General features: G+C 59.3%; 3 protein-coding genes across 7 annotated transcripts; 1 reads left to right on the top strand and 2 right to left on the bottom strand.

Annotated features, from left to right (window-relative positions):
- The first annotated feature begins 572 nt into the window (after nt 1–572).
- AMIGO1 (adhesion molecule with Ig like domain 1) lies at nt 573–6,081 on the top strand. The gene is made up of 2 exons (XM_024570399.4): nt 573–934; nt 1,447–6,081. The coding sequence occupies exon 2, from the start codon at nt 1,513–1,515 to the stop codon at nt 2,971–2,973; it is 1,461 nt and encodes a 486-aa protein (XP_024426167.1). The 5' UTR covers nt 573–934; nt 1,447–1,512; the 3' UTR covers nt 2,974–6,081.
- Nucleotides 6,082–6,145: 64 nt separating this feature from the next.
- CYB561D1 (cytochrome b561 family member D1) lies at nt 6,146–14,941 on the bottom strand. Of its 2 annotated transcripts, none has more exons than XM_024570286.3 (3): nt 14,716–14,941; nt 14,050–14,087; nt 6,146–13,479 (listed from the first exon to the last, which is right to left on the bottom strand). In XM_024570286.3, exons 1-3 carry the CDS (start codon nt 14,939–14,941, stop codon nt 12,976–12,978), a joined length of 768 nt encoding a protein of 255 aa, XP_024426054.2. In that variant the 3' UTR covers nt 6,146–12,975. The 2 variants fall into 2 exon arrangements, with proteins under 2 accessions (XP_024426054.2, XP_024426055.2); XM_024570287.3 differs by having other exon boundaries at nt 14,583–14,804.
- A 1,058-nt stretch (nt 14,942–15,999) lies between these two features.
- ATXN7L2 (ataxin 7 like 2) lies at nt 16,000–24,946 on the bottom strand. Of its 4 annotated transcripts, none has more exons than XM_045203922.3 (12): nt 24,736–24,941; nt 23,976–24,042; nt 22,766–22,831; nt 22,282–22,386; nt 21,682–21,892; nt 21,101–21,387; nt 20,421–20,503; nt 19,799–20,052; nt 18,771–18,969; nt 18,505–18,626; nt 17,225–18,020; nt 16,000–16,209 (listed from the first exon to the last, which is right to left on the bottom strand). In XM_045203922.3, exons 1-12 carry the CDS (start codon nt 24,796–24,798, stop codon nt 16,195–16,197), a joined length of 2,268 nt encoding a protein of 755 aa, XP_045059857.2. In that variant the 5' UTR covers nt 24,799–24,941; the 3' UTR covers nt 16,000–16,194. The 4 variants fall into 4 exon arrangements, with proteins under 4 accessions (XP_045059857.2, XP_045059859.2, XP_045059860.2 ...); XM_045203924.3 differs by having other exon boundaries at nt 21,101–21,291; XM_045203925.2 differs by lacking the exon at nt 23,976–24,042 and having other exon boundaries at nt 24,736–24,946.
- Nucleotides 24,947–26,286: the final 1,340 nt, after the last annotated feature.

Raw genomic sequence — 26,286 nt, 5'->3', positions numbered from 1 at the left:
TGGGAATTGCTGAATGGGGTGCCTGAGGAGTGGGATCCTGCGGTCTGCACACGCACGCAAGACCTCTCCGTACCCCCCACCCCTGCCCATCTGGCTTGCAGGCTGTGGAGCTGTACCCTTCACTGATATCCCAAGGGTGGAGGAACACAGGCATCAAGACTGGGGGTGGGAAGGCCCTTCCCCAAATCTTTTCCCAAATTTTTGGGACTTTGTAGCCCTAGAGAGAGGGGAGGGGGAACCTAATGAACTTCCCGCCAACATTGCGCTAGATTTCTTTAATTTGTAAAATTAAAAGACGTGTGACGCGCCTTGCCCAGGAGTCGGCTGCAGCGAATTCAGTTAGAGCTACTTTTCCTGAAAGGCTTTCCGGACGTCAGAGGGGAGCGAAGGAAGGAAGGGGGTGGAGGAAGGTGGAGGAAGTAATAGAGGAGTGAAAGGGCCAGAGTCCCCTTCCTGACAGTTTACGTCACCCAGTAGATCCTGGTTCCCAACTCGTTCCGAGAGCCACTGGCTGGCGCGCGGCCGCGGGTCCGGCTCCGACACAAACACACGCACGTGCGCCCCGCCCCCCCGCGCGCGCACGCGCCCCGAGGCTCCGGCGGCGGCGGGCACGCACGCGGTGCTCGCTGCCCCCACGCCGCTCCCAGCGCTCCGATCGCGGCGCCTCCCGCTCCCCGCACCGCTCCGCGCCGGACCCGGGGACCCAGAGGCAGCGGCTGTGGTCGGTGGGCTCCCGCGAGCGCAGCGGCGCAGGCGGTGGGGCCCGGGAAGGGGCGCAGCGGAGCCCGGCGAGTCCGCGGGAGGCGATGTTGCTGCGCGCGGGCCCCTGCGTAAGGCGAACGCCGCGGCAGGCCGGCCGGTGAGGCGCCGCCTGAGGAGGCCACGACGGAGCGCCCGGACCCGCCATGGGCTGAGACACATCCTCGCCGAGCAGGTGCAGTGCCAGCAGCCCCTGGGGGAGCCCGTCCCGCCAGGCCCTGGGACCCTCAACCCCGTTGGGACGCCCCGACGCAGCCGGCTCTCTGTTGACCTTCCCTCATCGCCTCGCAAATGCCCTGCAAACCCCGCCTCCAAACCGGCCCAAGCAACCTCTGTGAAACCAACAATGTCTGACTCCCCGGGCCTGTCCCTGTCCTGCACTCCTGTGACCCCGGCCCGGCAGGCCCTGGGTCCACCTCCTCATCTGTCCCAGCATTTGAGCCCACTGCCTGCACAGTGCCCAATGTCGGCGTGGGGGGGAGGGGTAGGAAGGTGAAAGGAAGAGGGAGAGCCCGTCCTTCCCTCTATTGGTCCTGGTACCCATAAACCCATCTCCTCTCTCTCTCTCTCTCTCTCTCTCTCTCTCTCTCTCTCTCTCTATATATATATATATATATATATATATATATATATATATATATATATATATCTCGCCTGTAGTAACCTGACCCTTCTTTACACCACCAGAACATGCCTGGGTGACCTCACTCCCAGATCTTCCTGGTGGCCTTCCTCGCCCTCCCCGGTGACACTATGCAACCCCGGCGTGACCTGCGAGGCCTCTGGCTCCCGCTGCTGTCCTGGTTCCTGCTCCTCTGTGAGGTGGCCAGAGCTGGCCGGGCCCTGGTTAGCTGTCCTGCCGCCTGCCTGTGCGCCAGCAACATCCTCAGCTGCTCCAAGCAGCAGCTGCCCCACGTGCCCCACGCATTGCCCAGCTACACGGCTCTGTTAGACCTCAGCCACAACAACCTGAGCCGCCTGCGGGCCGAGTGGACTCCCACGCGCCTGCCCCACCTGCATTCCCTGCTGCTGAGCCACAACCACCTGAACTTCATCTCCTTGGAGGCCTTTTCCCCAGTACCCAACCTGCGATACCTGGACCTCTCCTCCAACCAGCTGCGGACACTGGACGAGTCCCTGTTCAGTGAGCTGCAGCTCCTGGAGGTGCTGCTGCTTTACAATAACCACATCATGGCCGTGGACCGCTCGGCCTTCGAGGACGTGGCCCAGCTGCAGAAACTCTACCTGAGCCAGAACCAGATCTCCCGCTTCCCTCTGGAACTGGTCAGGCTCCCCAAGCTGACGCTCCTGGACCTCTCCTCCAACAAGCTGAAGATGCTGCCGCTGTCCGACCTGCAGAAGCTGCCCGCGTGGGTCAAGAATGGGCTGTACCTGCACAACAACCCCCTGCACTGCACCTGTGAGCTCTACCAGCTCTTCTCACACTGGCAGCACCGGCAGCTGAGCCCCGTCGTGGACTTCCAGGAGGACCTGCACTGTGTGAGCGCCAAGAAGCTGCACAGCGTCTTCAGTCTCAACTGCAGCGAGTACAAGGAGCATGCCTGGGTGGCCCACCTGGGTGACGCCGTGACCATCCATTGTGACACCAGGCAGCAGGGGATGACGAAGGTGTGGCTGACACCCAGCAACGAACGGGTGCTGGACGCCGTGGCCAACAGCACGGTGACGGTGTTCGAGAATGGCAGCCTTCATTTCCGGCGCGTGCAGGTCGAGGACGGGGGTGTGTATACCTGCTATGCCTCGGGGGAAGCTTTCAATGAGACCCTGTCGGTGGAGTTGAAGGTGTACAATTTCACCTCCTACGGACACCACGACACCCTCAACACGGCCTACACCACCCTCGTGGGCTGTATCCTCAGTGTGGTCCTGGTCCTCATATACCTGTACCTCACCCCCTGTCGCTGCTGGTGCCGGGGTGTCGAGAAGCCTTCCAGCCACCAAGGAGACAGCCTCAGCTCTTCCATGCTGAGTACCACACCCAACCACGATCCTATGGCTGGTGGGGACAAGGATGATGGTTTTGACCGGCGGGTGGCCTTCCTGGAACCTGCTGGACCTGGGCAGGGTCAAAATGGCAAGCTCAAGCCAGGCAACACCCTGCCAGTGCCCGAGGCGGCAGGCAAGGGCCAGCGGAGGATGTCGGATCCAGAGTCGGTCAGCTCGGTCTTCTCTGACACACCCATTGTGGTGTGAGCAGGATGGGTGGGTGGGGACGTTCTGCCCCAGGAGAGGTAATGCACCCCTGAAGGATTTGAGGGGATGGAAGAGAGGGCTGGCTGCCCCAGGGAGTGGGTTCCCCCTGACCTTAAGAGAATTGGTCACAGGCACAAGAGAAAGCAAGACCCCAGCTGGGGTGTGGCTGCCGTGAGTTTCAAATAGGGGTGTATCACTCCCTAGGCAAATGCTGCACCCCTCCCCAAAGCCCCGGCACTTTGCTGTCAGCGTGCTGGAGGAAGAGCGTGTCCCAGTTGGGTGGGAATGAGGAAGGGGTGGGGGGAAGAGCAGATTCCCCAAACTTTTTCAAGATCATCCCTAGCTCCTTAAGAGAAAGTCATTTGGGGGAAAAATCCCTTTTTTTCTATTTCTGTTCCCCTACACCTGTGATGTCAGGTGGGTTGGGGGAGCTTCCACAGGGGCCACCTGGGGGGAGAGCTGTAGTGCTTCCTCTGTCCAGGAGTCACACTTCACAGTGAGGGAAATTAGAAGCCTCTGGAAAAATGAGTCAGGAAAAGGCTGAGACTTCCAGCGATAGCCCTCCCCCAGGCGGCTGCGAGGCTTCCTGATGCCTTCATGCTTCCCAAGGTGCCTGGCCTGCCTGTCAGAGAGGGCAGCCGTGTAAGGTGTGGTGTCGGTGCCCTGTCCTGGGGCCGGAGGCACAGGGGGGCCCGCAGCATCCATGCAGCACGAAACCTGTAGACGGGGTGAACTGCAGACTGGCTTGTCTCCCGGTTGGGGAAACTGGGTTAGCGTTTGGCGCCAGCACCTGTGTGGCAGGCCCAGGCGGGGGCTGCTGAAGGCAGCACGTTTTCGGAAGGATACCTGCCCCCGACGTGGGGTAGGGGCCGCTTCACAGGAGCACGAGGGGGGTGCATCAGCCTCTCTTAGGCAGCACCCAGCAGGCCCCACCTGACTCTCTGGGTTCGCCATCTCCTCCTTTGGCCTCCTTGTCAAGCTCGGGTGGGGTCCTGAGCTGTCCCCGGCTGCTGCCCTGTGCAGGGCAGCCCTGGAAAGCCTGGCCCAGCCGGGCTAGACAGCGCTTGGGGACGCAGGAGTAGGCGTCTCCTCTGTGTTGGCAAAGCTGCCTTGCACCTCACAGAGATGTTGCCCCTGCTGCTAAGCCAAAGCTCAGGGTGCCGTCACCTGAGGGGTCAGAACTGTGAGGTCTTTGCCCAGCGCCGCAGTTTGGAGTGTGGCTTCAAGTTCTGTGTCTCCACAAGGTTCCGGGCAGTCTTGTAACAGGGACAGCCAGTGGCACTGAACCTTCAGAAGGGCAGCTCTGCCACCCCTAGCACTGTCAGCCAGGGTTCTGTGCTGAAGGAACTTCCAAACAGGCCGGCGCCCCACCCCACCCTGGGTTACAGAACAATTAGGGCCCAGAGGCGGCCACCCCCCAGAACGTCTCCCTCTGACCGGGGGTGCAAGCCCCGGGACGGCTGCTTTGAGCTTCATCAAGGGCACGAGGAAGGCAGAGGGGGGATGGTTCTCTGACGTGGGTCGTTTTTGCTCTGTCCCCTCTCACCCACCAGGCTCCCTGTGCAGTGGGAGTTCTCCAGATCTCCTGGTGTTCCGACCTGCTCCTTGAGTTCCAATAGGTGTCATTTCCCTGCGGGCGACAAGATCGGCTTGCTAGGAGGGCCTGACTCTGTGGGGAAGGGGACCAGAGCTCAACATCTTCCCCCCTGCCCACTCCTGGAGGTCAAGGCTGCTGTCCATCCTTTCTCAGTACCCGGTTTTGTCGAGAGGTGCAGCATTTCCCTCAAGTACCTGCATGCTCATAGGTGTGCACGCTTCTAGGTATGCATGCACTCCGCACCTTGACTCCCTAGGACAGTGACCCCTCAGTCTCCGCTGAGGCGCATTTCGGAAGGTCTCCACCCGTGTGCACAATGTGATGCGCACGTTTTCTTGCCCTGTAGGAGGCAGTGATCACGCCAGGCGCCCCAAATAAACGCTTGTCCTTGGAATTCATTCTAGGATCTCTGAAGCTTCACCCACGTCTCCATGGCTCACACGAGGTCTCTGTAAGGCCTGGAGTTAGGAGAACCACACGTTGATGACCTCAGGAGATGGGGTGATGAGGCCAGTTCTTCAGACCCTCGGAAGCCTTCCTTGGGTTAAAGACAGTAGGCAAGACAAAAAGTGCAGCTAGGTCAAGGAAGGACCCAGAGGGACTGGCGGGGGACCAAGCGGCTCTTCCTCTGTGAACTGCCCCGTAGGACGGGGGTAGGAGGGAGAAGTCATCTGGTTAAGTTCCAGAAGCCAGTGCAGGGAGGGGGGGGCAACAGGAACTCCCTGCTCACTTCTCAGGGAGCCTGGGAACATCTCACCTCCGGGCCGGAGTGTCCCCTTGAGGAGCCATCTGGGGCTTTGAAAGTTGAGTGTCAAATGGAGCCATCTGTCTGGGGTGGTCCAGCTGAGGTCTGAGGACAAGAAGGGCCCTTTTCTCCTTTCCTTACCCAAGTTGGGGAATAGGAAAAGGCCCGAGGCTGTCCATCCCTCTACTCTGTCCACTATCTTGGCCCCAGCTTGAGACACTGGTCGCTGTGCCCAGCTGCCTGCCAACCCCCGTGACAGACTGAATGGATCAGCCTCTTCTGTGGTTTCAGTTGATGGAACCCAAAGGTCGCTTTCTCCTTGGGGACCAAGTATTCAGCACATGGAAGCTCCCTAGAAGCCTATGTAGGAAACCGCCCAGTGTGGCTCTAAGAACAGGCTGAGCGACACCCCCCCCATGAACCAGACACTGCCCCTGGGAAGCAGGTGTCCCTGGAGGGAGACAGTATGACAGGGCTCAGCATTCTGCGTGATTGTGCCCTCTTCCTTGGCCTGTGTTTATGGGGCTCCTAGGAAGGGGCTGGGAGAAGGTACACCCCAGCTTGGGGAGGGCAAAGCCAGCTGGCCCGTTTTCCACGTGTCCTTACCTCTGTACTTCCTCGCGGCCCTGCTGGCGAAGCAGGCTGGCTTCCCCATGCCCAGGGCCTGCCCCTCCCCTGTGCAGACCCAGGCTGGCAAACCTCAGAGCCCCTGGGCTCTGAAAACTAGACAACCACCATTAAACCTGGCTTGAGTCTCTTGTTCTGGCATAGTGTGTGGCTGGTTTCTCTCTTTTCAGCCTGTGGGTGGGGTTTGCTGTGCTGCAGGGGTGCAGCCTGTGGAGGGAGAGAAGCTTCAAGTGCTGTCTGTCATAAAGGCATTCGAATACCCACATCCAGGGTTCAGACAGGCCAGGGGTCAGCAAACAACTTCTGGATAGAGCCGGACAGTATGTTGGGCTTTGCAGGCCACTGTCTCTGTGACAACCGCTCAGCTGTGCCTGACGCAGCCGGAAGTCACACACAGGAGCTGAATGAAGGAGGGTGGCTCTGGTCCAGACTTTATTTATGGACACTGAGATCTGGAGTTCATATAATTCTAACACGTCTTTAGAGTCGCCTCAACCAGTGGAAGCGGAAAGACTCTCACTAGCTCCAGACCACACCAAACCAGGCAGCGGCTGGTCTGGGCCAGCAGACCAGAGTGTAGACGGACCCTCAGAGGAGACGCCAGCAGTGCCTTAGCAGGAGAGTTCAGCAATTCCGTGATGCAGGCGGGAGCCTGCAGAGAATGAAGGCTGCCTGCCCCCAGGGGAAGAGGACGGCCTCCCTGCCGAGCACTGTTAAGAGTCTAGAACAAGCCTACTAAGGGTACTATGGGAAAATGCTCGGGCTGGGTTCAAAGAAATGGTGGAGGACAGCTCACTTTCACAACATTTTATTACCAGTGTAATTACTTTCATGTTCTGAGTGGTGGCCATCTTAGCCGTCCAAGGGTGTTCACCTGACGGGCAGGTTAACATCCCTGACGATTAACGTGTGCCCGGCGCAGCGCGGCACAGAGACGCCTTCCCCACTCTGTTGGTGCAGGCACAGGCCCCCAGAAACTGGACTGGATCCTACTGACCTGTGCACATGCACGTCCTTCGGCTTCTCTCTCGCTGCTTCTGGAAGGGGACTGTCATGGTAGTCTCCATAAGGGAAGGGGAAATGGTGTAAGGACAAAAGAAAAGAACCTAAATTTGAATAATGACCTAACTCCTCCCACTGATAAAGTCTGACCAGAGGGCAGCCCTCCTCTGTGTGGGACGAGGGGTGGAGACACCCCCCAGCCACATCAGAGACATCAACCTGGGCAGTCAACGCAAGAACCAGTGTTGATGCTCACCGCCCCCGCCCTGCCCCAGACTACATGTATAAGTATTTTTCATCTTTTCAGAGCAGTTTTTGCTATGGCTGAGTTTTGCTAAGGGGGTGAAGCTGGTAGAGCACAGGTCTGGGGCAGACGACTGGGGATCCTCCCCTCTCTCCTGGCCTGTGCCATGCCCTGTCTCTGAGCCTGCAAAATTTTGATACTGCTTTTTCCATCATCCTAAGGAAGTCCCCAGCTGCACGTCTCCCTCCTCCCCAAACACTAGCTTCTGGCCAAGAGGTGTGGTTCTGTCGCCATGTCTTGCAGCACTTTCCCTAGATCCTCTTGGGTGGCACCTCAGGGGAGTGGACGAGGCTACCGTGACAGCCTTGCCTCCCTTCCTCCTGATCTTTCAACTCCTTCCCTTGCTACAATTGTAGTTCTCATAGAGCTCGCCCAGTCTCCCAGGAAACCGCCAGTGAAGCCGCACTGTCCCCGCCCACGCAGCAGAAAAGGCTCTGGCCTGTGCTGGGGGACAGCGGGCTTTCCGACCTGGCTGCAGTGAGCCTGCCTGATGCTCCTCCCGGGGACTGAGAGCAGCAGGGGACTGAGACACAGTCCCCACGTCCAGCCCCTTCTGTCAGGCTGGTCCACAGCTGGGTGGGAAGTATCGGTAATAAAGACACTTAGACCGGCCCTGGGGCTTTCCGGTCTATGCAGTTACCGTCCCAGAACCAGAGGACATGGACCCGTGCCAGCGAGGACCCACGGTCGGAGAGCCAGGACGCAGAGCCCTGCAGAGGCACTTGCAGGCGCCTCAGCACTGGCCTAGGGAGGGTCAGAGTCAGCGACCCCAGAGTCGGGGGGCATGGCACATGCACATGTGTGTGGGTGCACAGACGTGCACGCAGGTTGGGGGACGTGGCCTCTGGACCGCACTTTGTGCAGCGTTTCTCCCACCTGCCCCCCCCCCTCACTGGCCGGGGCTGGCTTCTGCTGTGGGTCGGCGCCGAAAAGCCTCGCCTACCCTGGGCATCCTTAGGAAGCACAGTGAGACACCCGGGAGTGTGCTTCAGAGAGAAGGGTCCCGGGGGCCCCTCACGTACACGCAGTGAGACAAAGAGCTGAATCATCTGGTAGCAGAGAACAGCCTGAAGTGGCTACTTAATCTGCTTTCAACAGAGGTTTAAAAAATCACCTGGGAAGTTCTGACAACCGCAGATGGATTGAAAACTGCGACTCTTACCCCCAGCGCAGTGGTGACTGGCCGCCCCTCCAGGTGGCTGGGCAGGGGAAGGTGGTCTTATGTTTGGCCACTTCAATCCACCCCCGGGGCAGCCCAGGGCAGGGTCCTGCCTGTCTGCGGGGCTGGGGGGAGCGGCTGAGGCACTGCCCACAGCACTGTACTGCTGCTCCATTCTGGGTCCCAGTACCGAAAAAGCAACTAAGATAAAAAAGCGAGCCCGGAGGCCTGTGCGTGGCTGTTGTTCCTGCCTCTGTGTCCACTCCAGGCAGACTGCTAGCTGTTCTCAGACCCATGGAATGGAAAGTATCCTTCCCCTAATTTAAACTTTAAACAGAACTGCTTTCTGGGGTGAAGTGTGTGTGTGTGTTAATTCCAATGAAGTGCTTTGAAGAGGAGAGGACTGTGACCCTTCTTCAAGAGTCTGAAACAAGGAAAGAGAAACCTGTGCACAGCTGGGCCTCGGGTCGAAGCTGTGTCTGCAGCGCCTGGGTGAGGGCCTGGGGCGGGAAGGTCAGTGGGTGGCGGTGCTGTGTTCATTACTCTTGCTCCCCGCTCCTCCCCATCCTGTCTGCTCCACCTCTCCTCAGAAGAGCCAAAGTGGGCAGGAGAGAGACCAGCCAGTTCCAGGAACTCCAGGCTGGACCCAGGGGACAGCCGACTCCCAGGTCTGCCATCAGCACTGTGACTTGGTCACAGCAGGTGGGCGGCACTTCAGGCGCGCTTCTGAGATTAACAGCCTGGGTGGTGTTCCTGACAGGAGTGGCGGAGAGCTGGCCTCGCATGGAGAAGGAAGACCTGTGTCCATGTTCCCTGACGACAGCCAGCATCACAGCCCCTCCGAGACCCAGGCCCCCTGGGTGTCATTACCTGGTGCTGTTTTCGGCCCCCCTCAGAGACGCAGAGCCCGAGCCGGGCAGGGGGAGGGCGGGAGGAAGAAGGACCAGGACGCAGAAATGCCACCTGTTTCCGTGTATTTAATGCTCTGAGCTTCCCAGCGTAGTGTCGGCTCCTGTGCATTCCCCTCACCCTCACAACCTCCCTGGGAGGTGGGTGTTGAGGTGAGTGATTAGCTCATGGCCACACCATTTTGGGAGCGAACCCTGATGCCAGGTTTGCCTGTTCCCAGGTCGGACTCCCGAAGCCTGCAGGGGGCCACCAGAAAAGCTGAGGTCAGGGGTCAGGACGGGGTGTCCTCTGGAGGTCAGGTAAACAGAAGGAAGGGCAGGAGAACTAGAGGGTCAGGGTCAACAGATGCCATTGCCACTAACTACCAGGGTCAGCAGGGCGCACGCTGTGCTCCCTTCACCTTGACCTTTGTCAGGGGAAAACGCCTTGGTCGCTCACACGGAGGGCTCTGGGGGCCCACTCCCAGGGGCAAGAAGCCTCAAGCCAGGGCTGGGAGGCGAGACCCCTGACCCCTCCCATCTCCCACAGTGCCTCCCATTGGGTGACACTCCACAGCCTGGGAAGGGGGACGGTGCAGGCTGGCTGACTCAGCCTGCCAGTGCTTGGAGGTCTGAAGCTGAACGGGCCAGCCAGCTCTGCTCAGCTAATGATTATTATTAACTCTGAACAGACCTTGGCACAGCAGCCAGCTGGCTCCGGGAGGATGCCTGATCACCCACGGTGAGGTTTAAAAACAAGACCCAGGGCAGCCACGCACAGGGGTGGCAGGGTGGGGACCATGAGAAAGGAGGGACAGGCCAGTGTCAGGGGGTGGGGCAGGGCAGTCCGCCCTGCCAGAGGGTGGGGAGAGAGGAGGCCCAGGCTGGCAACATGTTCCAGCCTATCTCTGATGCACTAAGAGCCCACAGGGTGAGGCTGGAAGACTTCCCCAGACTCCTGCCATTCAACAGCCCCCCACCTCCCACCACGTGGGGCTCAAGGGAAGTGGAGGTTCTGGAAAAGATGGGGGCTGGGGCATCTGAACCCAGAATGGTAATCCTACTACCATCTGGATCTGGATACAAAAACCTTCTCTATTTCTCATGTCCTCGAGGTTGAGTTTGAATATAATCATATTTGGAAGCAGGACTTAGTGAGCCTGATATGCAAATTTGTGCAAATGACATGCATTTTTTCTTTTTAATTTCAGCACCCTGGCTTTTTTAAAAAAAAGGCAAAACAGGCTGACTACTAGCAGCTTTCCTTAGTCAGGGGACAAGGGCAAAAGGGCAGCCATTTGCTTCTCTCCCAAGGCCTCCACCTCATCCCCGAGGCGCCCAGATGGGGAGGTACAGGAGGTGGGGGAGACAGCATGGGGGGAGGAAGCCCGTGCAGCTGGCAGCCACCACATCCCAGCTGGAGGATGAGGGCCCTGGCACTGAGGGCTAATGGCTGTCCAGCTGCCACCCCAGGATGTGAGGGCAGGTGGCGAAGGAGGGAGAAATGCAGAGGGGAGGGGAGGGAAGGCCCCCACAATCTGGCCTGCAAGGAAGAAGGGCTCCTCCTGTTGACGCACTCCCTATACTGCAGCCAGACTGGCTACACAGGCCGCCTGTGCCTCCTCTGCCCTCCACCCCTGCCCTCCTGGCCTCCTGGTCAGAGATGGGACAGCTGGGCCCTTTCCTTCTGCAGAATATAAATGACTTCCCCCTTCCTCCCAGGGCTGGGAATAGACATCAGCTGGCACAGCCCACACAAACTGCTGGCTGGCAGTCCGCCTGCCCGCCGCCCACCAGTCCCCCAACCACCTGGGAGGAGGCAATACCTCAGGTGGGCGCGGCTCTCAGAGGTGGCAGGAGCCTTGCCTCGCCCTCTCCTGGCTGCAGACTGCAGAGAGGGTAAGGCTCCCTGTACCCGCTGTGCCTGGCAGAGAGGACATGGGGTCTCTGATCAAAGTGCCCCCAGATGAGACTGCTCCATCATCCATCAGCCCCGGTAACCCTCCCACCAAGTTCAGACCACACTGGTAGTTTGCGGGGGGGGGGGGGGGGGGGGGGGCACACACACACAATGAAAGAGCCAATTGCCACCTGCACAGCAGGCTCCCTCCCCAAGCTCAGGGTGGAAAGAGCTCCTGGGAGATGCCACCTGATCCAGGAGGAGCCCAGTGAGCCCACTCAGGGGACTTTCTGCCCTTGTAGGGTCCCCTGCCTGTACTGTGGAATCCTACCAACATCTTGCCTCTAAGCCACCCAGAGAGGATGTCTGGCATCTTACAAAGACCTGGACATCCAAAATGCTGCCACCTAGGAACTCCTCCCGCTGGTCCTGGGACCTGGAGCTGTATCCCCTATACCCCCAGCCTCCCAGAGGCCCGTGAGCTGCCACCACCTGCCTCAACACCAGCACTCCTGGTTCAGCCACCTTCAGTCCTTGCCACGGCCTATGGAGGCCCCATCTCCCCAGCTGAGCCAAAGCAGTGAACCTGCCTGGCATCCCGTCCTGGCTGCTGAGGGCTGTCTGGGGAGCTGCTTTCGGTTTGGAACAAGGAGGGGTCTCTGCAGGGAAGACGTCCCAGCCCCCAGTAGCCAGCTGGCACCAAACTCCGCCTCCCTGCTGAGCGGAAGAGTGGCAAACGGACAGGAAAGCTCAGGTGACAAGGAAGGGGGATCTTCCCCAGATCAGAAGAGCCCTGCCCGCCTGCCTCCCGGGCTCTTCTTCTGTTCTAAAAGCTCCTGAATAGCTCCACAAAGCTGTGTGCTAAGGCAAGAACCAGAGCCCAGGAAGGCAAAGCACGTGCTGCCCAGGAGTATTTTGCCACACAGCGTGGATGTTGGGGAACTGAGGTGGGCTGAGGAAGATCTCAGCCGGGCCAGGCAGCCCAGCCAGGAGCCAAAGCCCAGGATGAGCCAGCGCCCTTCTGCTCGCGCAAAGCTTTAAAGTGATTTCAGTGCCTTTACTGTCTCAGAATTCAGGGACCCTCACCCGGGCCCCTTCCCTTACTGTTCTCCTCAGTGCCGGGGCCCTTGTGCCCTGGTCTGGGGCTAAATCAATGCAGGCTCCTGATGGGCCAGAGTGGTAAGGGGCTATGAAAGTAAGAATTACTCCCAAGTCTTCTGAGTGGCCCAGCCCACGGTCCGGAGCCAGAAGGGTGTCCTGTGACGTCAGCTGACACACTGAAGGTTGGCGCTCATTGGGAAACACTCATTAAACAGAAGAAACTGAGGTCCTGAGACACGTGACTTGCCTAAGGTCACACAACAGAGCCTACGAGGACCAAAACCCGTAACCAAGACCCGGGGGCTCTGTCCGCTACCCCACACTGCTTTCTCAAAAGTGACCCAAAGAGCCACAGCTGCCATTCATAAGTGACAGGAACCCACCCACTCTCCATCAGTCAAGCAACCAAGAAACGACCACACTACCACCATCACCACCGGCACCCAACCCTTCTGTCCCCCATCAGCGTGGAGGCTTCAGGATCAAGCTCCCCACCCGCACCAAGTACATTTCCCCATTTCGGTCCACTGAGTCATCCGTGGGCAGTGCGCTTCCACACCCCCGCAGCCCAGCGAAGCATAAAAACCCTACCACTTCGGAAGTGGAGCCCTTGAAGGTCACCAAAGGAACCACTGACGTCCAAGGCAAGTGCACCATCTAGATTCAGAGTTCGGAGGGACTCACATCTCCATTTTCTTCCTTGGCAGGTAGGAGCTGGAGATCTGGTGCATGATCACCAGCGCTGGGTAGAGGGGCAGTGCCAGGCACAGGTACCAGGACCCACCTTTGATCTGGGCCTGGAACCACACCGAGTACATGCCCAGGAGCACCGTCACCGTAGCCATCAGGTAAACCACCAGTCCACAGGTCAGATGGTAGAGCTTGAGGCGAGCCACCCTTGAGACCCCAGCTGCCCGGGGAAAGAGGAGGCAGAGCCCGTACAGTGCCTGGCCCCCAGTGGCCAGCAGCGTCAGAACCCCTACCCAGCTGTGCCAAGACACCAGGTGGGGCAGCTCACTGCGGGTCTTGCTGGCGATGATGAAGCCCAGGCCCAGGGCAGCACAGAGGATGGCTAGGGTCTGCCCCAACCAGTGGAGTCCAATCCGGGCCTTTCGGGAGCAGAAGAAGAACAGGGAGTGCTCGGGTGAGCAGAGCAGGATGGCCTCGGCCATGCACAAGCAGAACTGTGGACACAGGAGAGGGCCAATGAGCCTGGAGCGCACCTGGGAGGCCTGAGGAGGAGGAGGTGCTCTTGGACATCCTCACAACAGGAAGGACAAAGGGTGGGGGCTAAAGAACTCCCACCACGACCTCCTACTTCACGGGTCCACCTTGCTGGGCACAGATGGGAATCAACACTTGAGGGCAAGTCTCTGTCACTCAAGCTGACATCCAAGTCTGTGCACCCCTCCCCCCAGCCCAGACGAGGACTCCCATTTCTTGGCCAATGGCAACAGCAAATGTTGAAAACTTCCTCCTGAACTTTGGGGGAGGAGCGACTGGACACCACCCCTTTCACATCTTCCATTCAGGCCCTAGTGGAGAAATAGGGATCGTGCCCTCCCACCGCCATCAACTGCCTGACGCAGCCCAGCCCTCCGTGTTTCTCAATCTCAAAGGTTTTTGGGAAAGTTGGAGCCCTGCCTACCTCCCCCACTTCTATGAGCCTTAGTAAGGCTGAGCCCTCTGAAGGCTGGATGGTTCCCTAGGGACATAGCCAAACAAATCAGCTGCATAAAGAAGCCCAAACTCACCGCCAAGGCCATGAATACAGGGTGCCAGGAGAAAAGACCTAAGGATCAAAGAGAACAGACTGACGGCCTGAGCGCCATTGTTTCTGCCCCTGAGGCTGGCTGGAGCCCAAAGAATCTAGCTACAGGGGACAGGTCAGTGTACTATCCCCGGCCCTAATCAGGAATCAGGATCTCAGGGCAAAGGGGAGCAGCCAAGGGGCTCCAGGGTGAGCGACTATGAGGACAAACCCACACCAGCTCTGCCTGGGTTCCCCACTGGGCGCCGCACAGCTGTCAGCCCAGTCCCAGACTGGACCTCAGCCTCCCTCCCTGTATCCTCCACGAGGGGCTCTGCTCAGGGTGAACTAGTGAGTTCAGTTCGGTCGTTGGCCTCGCCTCCTCAGCACCCAGAGCCCCGTCCCACCACGCCCTAATTACCCCTCATGGGTCGGTCACTCCCCTACCAGGGCCCCCACTCCAAGCTTCCAAGCGCTGCCCCTCCAGCACCTCGGCTCCGCCCCCTTCCCTGGCCCCGCCCTGCCTCGCACACTCACTGGTTCCCGGTCGGGACAGCAAAGTCAGAAAGATGGTGAAGCCCAAAGCTACCAGGTGCGCCAAGATAACACTGCCTCTCCGCAGCCAGCGGGTCAGTCTCGGCTCCCTCGCTGGAGCGGGAACCAGACCTACCTCCAGGGTCTGCATGGCCTGACCGGGCGGGCGCACACGCCCGGCTGCCAGGGCGCGTCTTCCGGGTTTGCAATCGCCCAGGCGCCGAGGCTTTGGGACAGGCTCCGCCCCCCGACGCCCGGAGGTGCGGCGGCTGTGCCCACAGCGCCCTCTGGGGGCTGGGGGGGAGGGCGGGTCGCCCGAGAGCACCCCGAGGACGTGGGGCACTGGACAGCTCCTGGCCCATTGTGTCTCCTCAGCCAACCTCATAGTATCTTTGTCTACAAGGGCTTATGTGTCATGCAGCCTGTAGAAATTACATTTATGGCAACTGATTTCACCCAAACCCCAAGTCACAAACCTGCTACACTGAACCAAGGCTGTGCAGCCCGTGGTATTCAGCAGTTTTCCAGGATACTGGAGTTCCCTGGCTGCCCGCTCTCTCCTACCGTCCCTTCTGTCTTTACAAGGGAAGAAGACTCCTCCCTCACTTAAAGCAAGAAGAAAAGGAAAGGACAAGGGGAAAAACAGTGCTGCGACTAAGTGAATCAGGTTTGAAGACCAACAAACAGCCTGATACTCTTATCTGCACAGTTGTCCCCAGTGGAAGAACGAGGGCACTCCCAGCCCTTGCTGCCTCCACACCATCTGCTTAGCCCTGCGGAGCCAGGCGATCGATCCTAAAGGCCCAGGGCCTCCACACCCAGGGAGCTCTGAAAGTGATCAGACCTTTTCCCTTCCTGCCTCCAAAAAAGGTGTGGTTCAGCTCAAGGAGGCCTAGTAAGGAGAGGCCATACCCCTTCCTTAAGGGCAAACCCAAAGGCCAGGGAGAGAGAGGCCAAAACAGGCAGGGGCATTCTGAGAGTAGTTACCAACTCGGTTCAATTCCCTGCAGTGATGGAGAAGCGGCAGGAGCAGCTGAAGAAATGAAGCAACAATTCATAGATGTGAGGAAGGCCCAGGGTTGCTGAGAGACCATAAAAGGGCCACAGGCTGACCCCCACAGACCCTCTGGGCAAATATCCGAGAACAGAACCAGAGGCGAGGTTCCCTCCTGGTGAAGCTCCCTTCCCACGGGGACTGGAGTCCACTCTGGGGTGGAGATTCCGGGGAAGCACTGCTCACTGACAGCCATGCCTCATCACCCTGTCTGGAAAGACGCCTCTCTCGTTATACAAATCCCAGCCATTTCCACAGTGCTTCAAGGGACAAAGAAAGGGACCTGGAATCAGGCTGTCTACCGTCTCCGTCTCCTGGGGCCCGGTCAGGGATGGTAAGGACACTCATTTTGTTACTTGTTTTTCCTTCCTTCCTTTTCTATGATTCTGTTTTTATATTTCCTTAGCAGCAACAGAACAGGGAGACACTCTTGAGGTATTTTAAAGATTTTTTTCTTAAAAAAAATAATATAAAGTTATAAAAAGCGGCAGCAGCCTGGGGCCTGGATCTGGAGGGGAGGAGGTGCTGGCGGCTCCATCGAAGTGGGCAGGCACTTTCTCGTTAATGGGCTTTTGACTGCAGGAAGACAAGAAGCAAGAGACAGGGTCAGGCTGGGGAGCCAGTCCACCTCCCCAGAGAACTGTGTGCACCACAAGAGCTGAGGCTTAACTTGGTCCTGCCGGCCTGGTGAGCAAAGCTGGGCAAGGGGGCGGACAATGGCTGGCCCCGCAGAGGCGGCCTGGCGAGCACTCACAGGCATGTGTGCCTACCGCGCTCAGGCCCCAGACAATGGTCACACCCACTACTCTCATAGGGGGCCAGAGGTGTAGGTAGGCCTCTGGCCCATGCCTAACCCAGGGGCGCATCCCCACTGCCCGCTCCCAGTAACAACAGCCTCCCTGCTGAGACCTCATGAACAGCACGTAGCCTACTGCTCCAAGGTACCATCAATAGAGGCCCCCAAATCTGGCTGCTGGCTTTACCAGAAACCCCGGAGAACTTGCCTAGCACCCAAACACCTGGAAGTGGGCACCTGTGCAAGGTGGGCATGCACACATCTGGGCACACCTTGAGTTGTGTCCCTACCCTTCCATGCCCTGATGCCTGAGGGCAAAGCCAGTGAGCAAGACCAGCCCGCCCAACGTGATGCACAGCACGTCAGGCCACAGCTGAGGGACCCAAGCTCAACCCCACGGCCCAAACCTTTCTTCTCAGAGTTCATGGAATCCAACTTCCTTTCCTTCAGGGAACAGAAGTAGCTCCAGTTCCTGGAGTGAGGGCCACATCCAATTCAGAAAGTGGCCCTTTGATTAAAGCAAAGGTGGGGGAGGGGCAGCAAAGGCAGTATCTCCTCGGCCCAAGGGAGAGGGCCGGAGAGAGCAGAAAGCCCCTTAAGCAAAAGCCCATGTCATGTTGCAAAGAGCTGACCCCTTCTTCCTAAAGATGGCCCAGGAACTCTCTCAGCCTCCCTTCTCCCCTCTCTCTGCACAAACCTCGACTTAGCACCCTGTGTCAGGTTCCCAGCACGCACTCCACCCTCAGCCGTCCTGACCCTTCCCTGCCTGCGCTCTTTGGGGAGCTGGGTGGGTACCTTCAGTGCAGAACACTTCTCCTCAAAGGCCAGGGCTGGACCCGGCTTCTTGCGGCGCACAGAGCAGGCCACATCAGCAGGGGGGCCAGCTGGGCAGTGCTTGGCCTTCACCGGCCGGCAGTAAGTGGCCAGGTTTTTCCGCTTCTTGGCTACCTCCTCCTCAGAGAGGCAGTTGGTCGGCAGGGCCTTGGCTGGGTGTCCAGCCGCTCCCCGGCTGTCCAGCTGAGAAGCCTTGACTGCTGTGGAAGGCTGATGAGGGGAGCTCCGACAGTCCAGAGGCCCTGCCCGCTTCACTCGGGGCCCCATTGTCCCGTTAAGCCCCATGCTCAGGGCTGTTTTCGTCTTGGCCGAGAGGCCCCGGCAGCCAGAGGGTTTGCCTTTTCCAGCAGGCTCCAGGATGCAGGTCCTTTTGAAACTAGTGGGGCCAGGGGATAACTTCCGCTTGCGGGAAGAGGCCTCCACCTCGGCCCCGTGCTTGCCTTTGGATGACTTGCTGGCCTTCGAAGGTGGGAGCTTGCTGAAGGATGGGGAGGGTGTGTTGGCAGGCAGCGGAGAGGTGATGGCCTGGCTCCCGCCCATGCACTCTGCCTGGCTGCAGGCGGCTGCCACACTGGGGGAGCCTGCAGGGTAGCTGGGGACAAGGCTGTCCTTGGTGGGGGGCGTGGAAGCTGGGCAGGCAGGTCTGGGGGGTGGGCCTGGAAGGCGGGGGCAGCTGCCAATAGAGGAAGGGCTCAGGGGAGCAGATAGCGGGGAGCTGGCAAGGTGGGATGGAGGCTCAGCAGCCGGTGGGATCTTCCTGCAGCAAAAAGAGGGCGTCACTGTTATGTCAAACAAACAAGAGGGCCTCTCCACCAACGTGCACACCAGTGTCTCTGCCCCACCTAGAAACGGCCCAGAGCCCTGGTAGTGCTGCCATCTGCTGGGAGACACTGGAAGTGAGCGTTAGGAAGAAGGTACAGGGAGAGGTAGGCAGGAATGAACTAGCATAGAGACCCATTTAATAATCTCCTTTTAAATGTTTGGACATCTGCTACCTCTAGTTACCCAAAAGGTACTGGGAAGTGATGGATAAGAGTCGAGAGTCACTCCCAGACCACCATTCCTGCCCTGCCTTAGCCTGGCCCCCAGCAGCCAAGTTTCCCACCTCCTCTTCCTTCTGGCCGGGGTCTTGCTGGCAAGCAGCCAAGCCACATCTATGGGTATGTGTGAAGAATTAAGGCTTCTGAGGGCTGTGTACGCCTGGGGCCTGGGGAGGGAAGCTCTGCGCCCGAGAGACTCACTTCCACATGTGTGAGCTGAGGTGTCTCTCCAGCATGGAGCTCAATGCCGAGCAGAACCGGTCCAGCCGGCGGCTGAACACGTAGCACCCTGGACTCACCAGCCGGCTCCCAAAGGTGCAGAACTGGAGGCAGAAGGAAGGTACATGGTTGGCAGGCCTGAGACGTAGGGAGGGCACCCACACACAGGATCTGACACCCCCCCCCATGGTGGGCAAGGAGGGCTGGGCTACTCCCCCACCCCGGTCCCCACCTCCCCAGGTCCTTACCGCCTGTGGCCTGGGGGGCCGGGATGTATAATGGCAGTCAGGGGGGAGGTGGAGGTCATCAGATGTCCCCTCCTCCTCACTCTCCTCGCTGGAGGCCTGGGCCCCACCCCGGGGCAGGGGGAAGGGGAACAGGCCTGGGTCCCCATCACCACCACAGGGGCCTGCATCATCCAACTCACTCTCAGAGGAGGCCCGGGACCTGGAAGGGCCAAAGGGGATGTGAGGGCAGTGTGACAGGAGTGGGCCAGGGTGGGGCTGTCCCTGCATGGCCAGGCTCAAAAAGCCCGCAGATGCCCTGCTGGGCCGTCAGACAAAGAGGAAGGGAGGACAGGAAGGGAGGGAACCACAGAGCTCATAGTGTAAGAGCCCAAAAGATCATCACAGCTCCCTAGGGACTCACTGGGCAGACCCTCCACTGCCCAGGCCCTGCCCCCTCAGGGGGGTAGTCTGCTCCACATTTGCATCCTCCATAAAGTCTTCTGAGTTTAACTGCACCCAGCTCTGGTCCGCCCCATCAAGTCTCTCAACCCCTTTCTGGTATCGAATATTCCCGTGAGCCCAGGAGCTGAGCCCGTGTCTCAGGTCTGCCCCTTGAGTGATGGACAGAGATGCATGTATGTCTCCTTTGGCAGGGCAGGCTCTCCCCGGGGTCCAGTGCAGCCTCTGCACAGGAAGGGGCCAGCGAATGAATACACAGTAGGACTGCCTTGCCCAGGACCCTGAGCCTTTGGCTCCCTGACCCTTTTGGCTCCCCAGTTCCAAGTTTTGGCCTGTCGGAAGCAGCTGGGAAAAAGTTTTCATCCTGGGTGTTGGAACTGGCACACTACAGAGGCTGGGGCACCGTGGCGTGCTTGCTTAGAAGCAGGGAGTCACCTACTTCCACACCCACTGGGGCCCCAGGTCTCCTTCCACTCTCTGGGTAGAGTGAATAGCATCCTGCAGTGCACTTCCTGGGCCTGTCTCCAGGGGTCCCTGATGACAGGGGGCCAAGTGACCCCAGGTGAGGTGGCACTGGACCCTGGACGTACCTGGGAAGTGCACAGTATGAGTAGGTCTGCTTGGCACGAGCAGAGAAGGTGCTGCTGGGAGCAGCCACTGCTGCCACCATGGGGGCTGAGGAGAGGGGCTCCTGGGAGGGGCGGTCAAGGGCTGCCTCCTTGCGCCCTGGGCTCTTCTCCTTGGGGGACTCCCCTTTGCGGGAGTTGGCCTTTAGCTCTGCCACGAGCACATCGAAGTCCTTAGCCCGGCCCTGGACCTCCCGGCGCTGGTGCACCGAGTGGATCTAGAACACAGCAGGATGGAGGGGTGGGGAGGGGGGGTGTGAGCTGAGCAGGGGTGAGGGGCAGCGGTGTGCTCTGGCCTGGGCAAGCGGAGAGAGAGGGGGTGTGAGTGTGTTTGCGGGTGTGTCTGCGTGTCTTCGTTTCATTCCCCCACAGGGCCAGAACCCTCCTTTGGGATGTGGGGATCTGGAAGTCATCCCCTGCCTGCTGCCCCCACCCCGGGCCCTCTGGGGCAGCCTCTCTTCCCAGAGCCTGGTCTGGGCTTCACCCCACCCCTGGAGCTGGCCAGTGGAGAACATCTCAAGTCCTCTCCCAGCCCCAGGCCCACGTCCGTGCCGCCCTCCCTCGCTGTGCGGCGGGAGAGGGTTACCTTGCAGGTCAGCAGGCGGGTGCAGATCTTTTTGGTCTCTGGATTTATCACCCCACACTGCCTGTTGAGGTCGCACTCCTTCCCTGTCGGGAAAGTGGTCCCTGTGAGCCCCCAGGCAATTTCCAGGGGGCCCACGGGAGGCAAGCTGGGCCTGAGGCGAAGGGGCCCCCCGCCCTCCAGTCTGAGGCTGCAGGCCCCCTTCCAGAGAGAGACGTCTCTGGGCGTCAGCGGCTCTTTGCTGGGCACGAGAACCATCCCCGTCCTCATTCCCAGCCCAGGCACTCCTTCTGGGGGCTCCAAGCCCCAAACAGGGCAACACACATCAAAACACAAAAGCAGTCCCAGCAAATTTCCGGGATGCCAGGGAAATCAGCTGGGGGCAGGGGCTGGTGCCCTGGGCCTCGGTGAGAAAAGATGCCGGTCACCAGCCCAAGGTGAAGAAGGCCAATTTCACCTGCTTGGGCACAGGCTCCCTCAGCCTCGATCAGGAGACCTAGGCTGGAGTCCCCAGAGAGCAGGCACAACAAATGTGTCTGTGTCAAGGGGTGACCCAGGGCTCCTGCACCCTGGCAACCAGTGACGGCCAGGCCCCTCCTTCCTGCCCCCCTCTGCATCAGGTCCAGGGACAGAGCAAGAGTCCCCACTCTACCTTCCTGACCCCCAAGACCACAACTACTCACGAGCCATCTTCCGGTGGGTTTTGGGGGGCAGCCTGGCCCCACCAGGCTCCTTTTCAGGGGGGCTGCCTTCAGCCTGATGACTGGGGCCCTCGCTGGGGGTTATCTTGATGTTCTCTCTGCCAGGAAGTTCTTTAGAAGGGGGCGCCATGGGGGGTTTTCCAGGGGAGTCCTTGGCGAGGCTGCCTGGCTGGCTGAGGAAAGCAGAGGGCGGGGCCACCCTGATTCCGTGTCCATCGGGCTTCGGGAGACTGGACATCTTCTCCAGATTCACCACAGGCACGAAAAGGCTACACATGGAGAGAGGGTGTGGACTGGGGGCAGGGAGGCGGGGCCTGGGGCCTGGGCTGTAGCCCAGGGCCATCTCCTTCCCAGCCCTGGAGCTTGGGTGGGCTCCAGCAGGGTTGCAGAATGTGGGAAACGGGACCCCGTACTCCCTGGGGCGCATGGAACGGGGCTGCAGAGGGAGCCGGCCGCCTCCTGCTATGAGCAGCGCCCATCGCCCCTTTGGCTGCCTCCATCTGACAACCCCTCCCTGGGCTGGGGTCAGGGCCGCTCTTCGGGAGTCTCCAGCCTCTCCTTACCAGAGGTTGTCCTTCTGGGTCTTCTCAGGAGGTTGGTGGCCACGGCTCCGGGACCCCTGGCCCTTCTCCCTGGAGGAGGTTTTGGTGGAACCTGGGGCCCTACAAGCTGGGCCCTGCCCATTCACTACATGGCATTTCTGAGAGCTGGCAGGGGCTGGAGGTGGGGGTGGGGCCCGGGCGTAAAGCTTGCTGAGGGGCCCATGTCTTCTTTCTGTCACCAGGAGGTGGAGAGAGTAATCCAGGTGAGTGATCAACTGCCTCCTTCCCAACCTGCTAACCCTGCGCATAGACTCACCACAGAGAATCTGGTGGAGATTTTAAATGTGCCTCCTTCCCCTCGGAATCTGAGCTTTCAAGACTCAAAATTCTAGGACCCCGCTTCCTGAACCTCTTAGCTCCTTGACGCCACCAGAACTGCTGGAAGCTTGCTCACACAATCACCCCTACCTGCCACAACCCTCTGACACCCCAGCCCCCCAGCCCCCAGGACCCTCCTATCCCCAAGGCCTTCCTCCATTACACACTTGACCTCCCAGCCGGCCAAGTTCTGAGTTCCACCGCCCCCTGCCCCCTCCGTCTCCTCCCTAGGGCTCCCCTCACCGCAGTGCTTCTGGAAAGCTTGAGGCTTCACCACTTGGCTGCAGTGGTTACACACAACCAAGTAGAAGTCGTCATGGGCAGGGCAGTGCCCGAAGATGGACATGTCTGCAATGGAGAAGCCCTGATCACTGGGGCCGGGCACCCCAGGGTTCCCCTGGGAGATCAGCCAGCACTCCCACCCCCCCACTCAGGGGACACTTCCCCTCCCTGCTGATGTGACAGGCTTTATGCTGGAGGCTCCCAGCTTCCAGAATTCGACCTAACCAGTCCCTGAGAACGCAGGCTTTCAGGCAAGTGGGCATCAGCTCCCCGCGATTAGGATCTACAACAGGTCGCAGCAGCCAGACGAATGGGTGGACTCAGACTTATTCAAGTGAGGATCCCAGACCTGTCCCTTCAAGCGGCTACCTCCTGGGATGTGGTGGAAGAGCGGAAGGGGCCCTGACTGCCCTGGGCCCCAGCCCTAGTGTGTACTGACGCCCACCTTCTTTAATGAGGGTCATGGCATCCAACTTCTTCATGCTTTTGTTAGTCTCCTCCAGCTCAGCCCCTGGAGGAGAGACACAGCTCAGGAGGAGCACCCCCTGCCCAAAAGGCCCATCTCCCACCCACCAGCGCCTGTAGCCCGCAGCCAGGCAATAGGAAGCCCACGCTCCCCGACGAGCTCCTGATGCTCAGGACCACTCAGAGAGTGTTCAGTGGGTCCTTCTCCAGTGCCCTTTCTTCCTCCATCTGCTGCCCCTGGAAGGAGCTATTCCCATTAGGAGGGATCCAGCCACCTTTCTTATAGATCCCTGACCCCAAGGTGAGGTTCAGGATTCCACTGCCAGCTAGTTGAGTGAAGGTGGGTAAACAGCTTTTCTGGCCTGCTTCCCCAGTTAAATGGGAAACAGTCCTTAACATAGTTTACTATAGATCCCAGAGTCCCTTCTTGAGATTTCTCATATGGGTCCTTTCTGCTACTCTGTGGCATCCCAAACGGAAACTCTCCCAGGTCCCCATCCCCATGAACTCAATTTTGTTCCACCTGGGTTACCGAGGCATTGTCAAAGTTACATCCAGCTTCTCAGGTCCTACACTGGCATGACAGCCACAGAGCAGAGAAACTGAGGGTCTGGGGCCCTCTGGCATCTTCAAAGTCCCCTTGGTCAGTAATACAAGCCCCTTCCCTCTTTAGGGGGGTTTTGGGCAAGAGTTGCCCCTTGTTCCTCTCAGTTTCTGGGTGGATGACCAAAACATTGTAGCTGTGCAAAACAGCTCTTTCCCCATCCCCCTACCTTACTCCTCTCCCCTCCCTCCTCTATGCCCCCTCCCAGTCCCTTGAAAAAAAATCAATTCTGAGTCACCAAACCCGTCTGATTCCATTTCCGGTTCTCAATGCACCCAGACCCTGACAATGGCCCCATCCTTGCCTACCCAGCATGGGGTGGCCTGGGCTCCCACTTAGGTCTGCTTCAGCTGCCCACTAACAGATTTGCCCCTTTCTAGATTGAGAAGACTGGTGACAGTCTTATATAATCTCCAGACACAAGGAGTGGTGGGTTAGGCATGCAAGAGACAAGGGGCAGCTCCCATCTCAAGTCGGTTAAAATGCAGTGATGGACAGAACCGAGCTGGGAGTCGGATGTCTCAGAGGAGAACAAGTGTCATCAAGAGACCGCATGGAGCCGTCCTCCTCCTCCACCTCTTCTTACTTGCAAACTTCTTCGGGGGCGTGATGCTTGCTGTCACCCCAAAGGCCACGACGAGGCCAGGTGCCCCCTGGGGCCCAGGAGACAAAGATCAGGAGAAGGGGGCTGTCAGCCTGATCACCAAAGGCACTCAGGGGCCTGGAGAAAGTGGGGTTCAGGGAAGAGAGCCAAGAGGCAGGGCAAGAGGCCCGGGAAAGGGCAGTGGGTTGGAGGTATGGATGATGGACAGAAGGAAGCAGGAAGGGAGGATGGATAGAAGGATAGACCGACGAACTAACGCGGTGGAGGCTGGGGTCCAGTAGCACCGCAGCCAGCAGGCAAAAGCCGAAAAGGAGCAGAAGGTGTGGGGCAGAAGGCGAAGGAACAAGGGGGGCTGGGAGGAGGGCACAGAAGTGGGGTGCGTGGGAAACACGTGGAGAGGACTGTGGCGGATGGGGAAAGCCCGAGGCAGGTTTAGGAGGGGCGGAAGCTGGAAGACAGCAAGCAAGGAGGAAGATAAAAGCAAGTACATGTGGGGACAGGTATTGGGCACCGCCAGAGGCAGAGGTGGGTAGGGTGGGCTGCGGGCGGTGAGCCGGCGCTAGGACCCGGAGGCGCGAAGCAGGGGAGCGGGCGGGCACTAGGACCCGGCGGGTCCTTTGTTTGGGGGGCCGGGGAGCCGGACGGCGGCTCCCGTCGGCAGCTCCCCTCTGCTGGAGGGGACCCGGAGTGGGGGAGGGGAGACAGTGATGGGGCCCCCGAACTCTAGAGGAGCTTCACTCACCATCGGCCGCGGGCAGGTCGGCCCGTTCCACCCACGAGCTCCAGCTCTGTCCCGCGAAGTCATCGAGACTCGGCAGCCGCCGCTCCAGAGCGGCCATTGCTGCCGCCGCGCGTTCACGCACCGCCATCACCGCCGCGGACGCGCGCCCGCCCCGGCGCCGCCGCCGCGCGGCCCCCTCCCCCAGTCCCGCCGCGGGCACGCCTCGCCTCTCCCTCCCACCTTTCCAGCTCACTCTTTGCACAAGCGCAGCACAGGTCGCCTTTCCCTCACCCTCCCTCCCTCATAGCCTTCTGGGAGATGTAGTCTTGGAGGAGGTGCTGCTGCCTACCGATCTTACAGGGAGAGACCCTCCGAAATGCCCAATTGCGGGGGAAAAAAGAGACCAAAGCCCCAGAACTTCCTCTCCTAACCGTTGCGCACACATTCTTTCTGCTCCCAGCCCACTCTCTCAAGTTCGCCGCAAAAACGCCCCAGACCCTCTGAGCCGTGCCTCCTCTAACGGGCTGGCGCCCCTTGCCGGGCTGGCGGCTACGGAGCGACTTCGCTCTCCCGTAAGATGGAATAGGGTAGATGCAAGGAGGTGGGCGCGGTGAATCAGAAGGGCAAGGGGAGGGAGTCTGTAGGATGTATTGAAGGACACAGGGGTTGGAGTGGGGGAGGGTCCTCGGTTCCCTCGTTGTGCCTCCTCTGCGGGAACCCCACGCTGCCCTGATGAAGAGCAGAGGGATGGAGTGGCGTCGTCCGTGTTTAGGAGGATCTAGCTGAGCTGACCGAGATCACCTGTCAGGATGACACAAGGCTATCTGCGAGCTAGGGCCAGCCCCGGCACTGGGTTTGCAGCATCTCTGCTGATCTCTCTCCTCCTGAGCACTGCGATCGATCCCCCGCTCTGCCTCTTCCCAAACCCCGGCTGGACCCTGACTCCATCCATCACTTTGGCTTCTTTTCCTAGTGAATATTTTCTCTGCTGGAAGGGGTGCTACCAGAGCTTTGGCATGGGGAGGTTTCTCATCAGATCTGTCATTTTCCTTGCTAAGGCCTGGAAAATACCTTAATCATCCACCTCTTTCTTCTTCTCAGCTGATAACATTTCTTCCCACCCTCACACGATCAAGAGACAAAAGCCCACTCCTCCCCATCACATCAGAAGAGAGATACTAGTTCTCTTTTCCCTCCTCAGCCTCTCACATTTCACCTCATATTCATTCCTTCACCTGAGGAGGAACCCAATCAGAGGCAAATCAACCCAAGTCTGTGCCTACACTACCTCGGATTTCTTCTCACTTTCCCCTCAAGGATGATCTCTGAGGGCAGGGATTCTTAACCTGAGAACCTAGGGGATCCGGGGACCTGGTGACATTGAATGCCATGTTGTGCCCAGGTGTATTTTCCTAGGGAATGTAAATGTACCACGTGACTGTCAGAAGGGGGGAGAGAGGTGCAAGTTTGTTCAGCAAGAACCTTTACAGTTAAGAGGGCAAGCATATGGCCCCCTCAAGTCAGAGAGGAAGCCCGTCTGGGTCACAGATGGTAGGAGAACAAATGTAAACA

Source organism: Desmodus rotundus, chromosome 12 (genome assembly GCF_022682495.2).
Source record: "Desmodus rotundus isolate HL8 chromosome 12, HLdesRot8A.1, whole genome shotgun sequence".
NCBI lineage: Eukaryota > Metazoa > Chordata > Mammalia > Chiroptera > Phyllostomidae > Desmodus > Desmodus rotundus.
This window is presented reverse-complemented; position numbering and strand designations above follow the sequence as displayed.

Bases quoted from the DNA above. Each gene is read 5' to 3' on its own strand.
- AMIGO1 (XM_024570399.4), top strand. From the start codon at position 1,513: ATGCAACCCCGGCGTGACCTGCGAGGCCTCTGGCTCCCGCTGCTGTCC.
- CYB561D1 (XM_024570286.3), bottom strand. From the start codon at position 14,941: ATGGGCCAGGAGCTGTCCAGTGCCCCACGTCCTCGGGGTGCTCTCGGG. The intron at 14,088-14,715 runs GTAGGTCTGGTT...TTTGATCCTTAG, and splicing joins AGGCCATGCAGACCCTGGAG to GTCTTTTCTCCTGGCACCCT. The intron at 13,480-14,049 runs GTGAGTTTGGGC...CTGTGTCCACAG, and splicing joins CTGTATTCATGGCCTTGGCG to TTCTGCTTGTGCATGGCCGA.
- ATXN7L2 (XM_045203922.3), bottom strand. From the start codon at position 24,798: ATGACTTCGCGGGACAGAGCTGGAGCTCGTGGGTGGAACGGGCCGACC. The intron at 22,832-23,975 runs GTAAGAAGAGGT...TCTCTCCTCCAG, and splicing joins GCCCCCGAAGAAGTTTGCAA to GGGCTGAGCTGGAGGAGACT. The intron at 21,388-21,681 runs GTAAGGAGAGGC...CTCCATGTGTAG, and splicing joins ACCCAGAAGGACAACCTCTG to CCTTTTCGTGCCTGTGGTGA.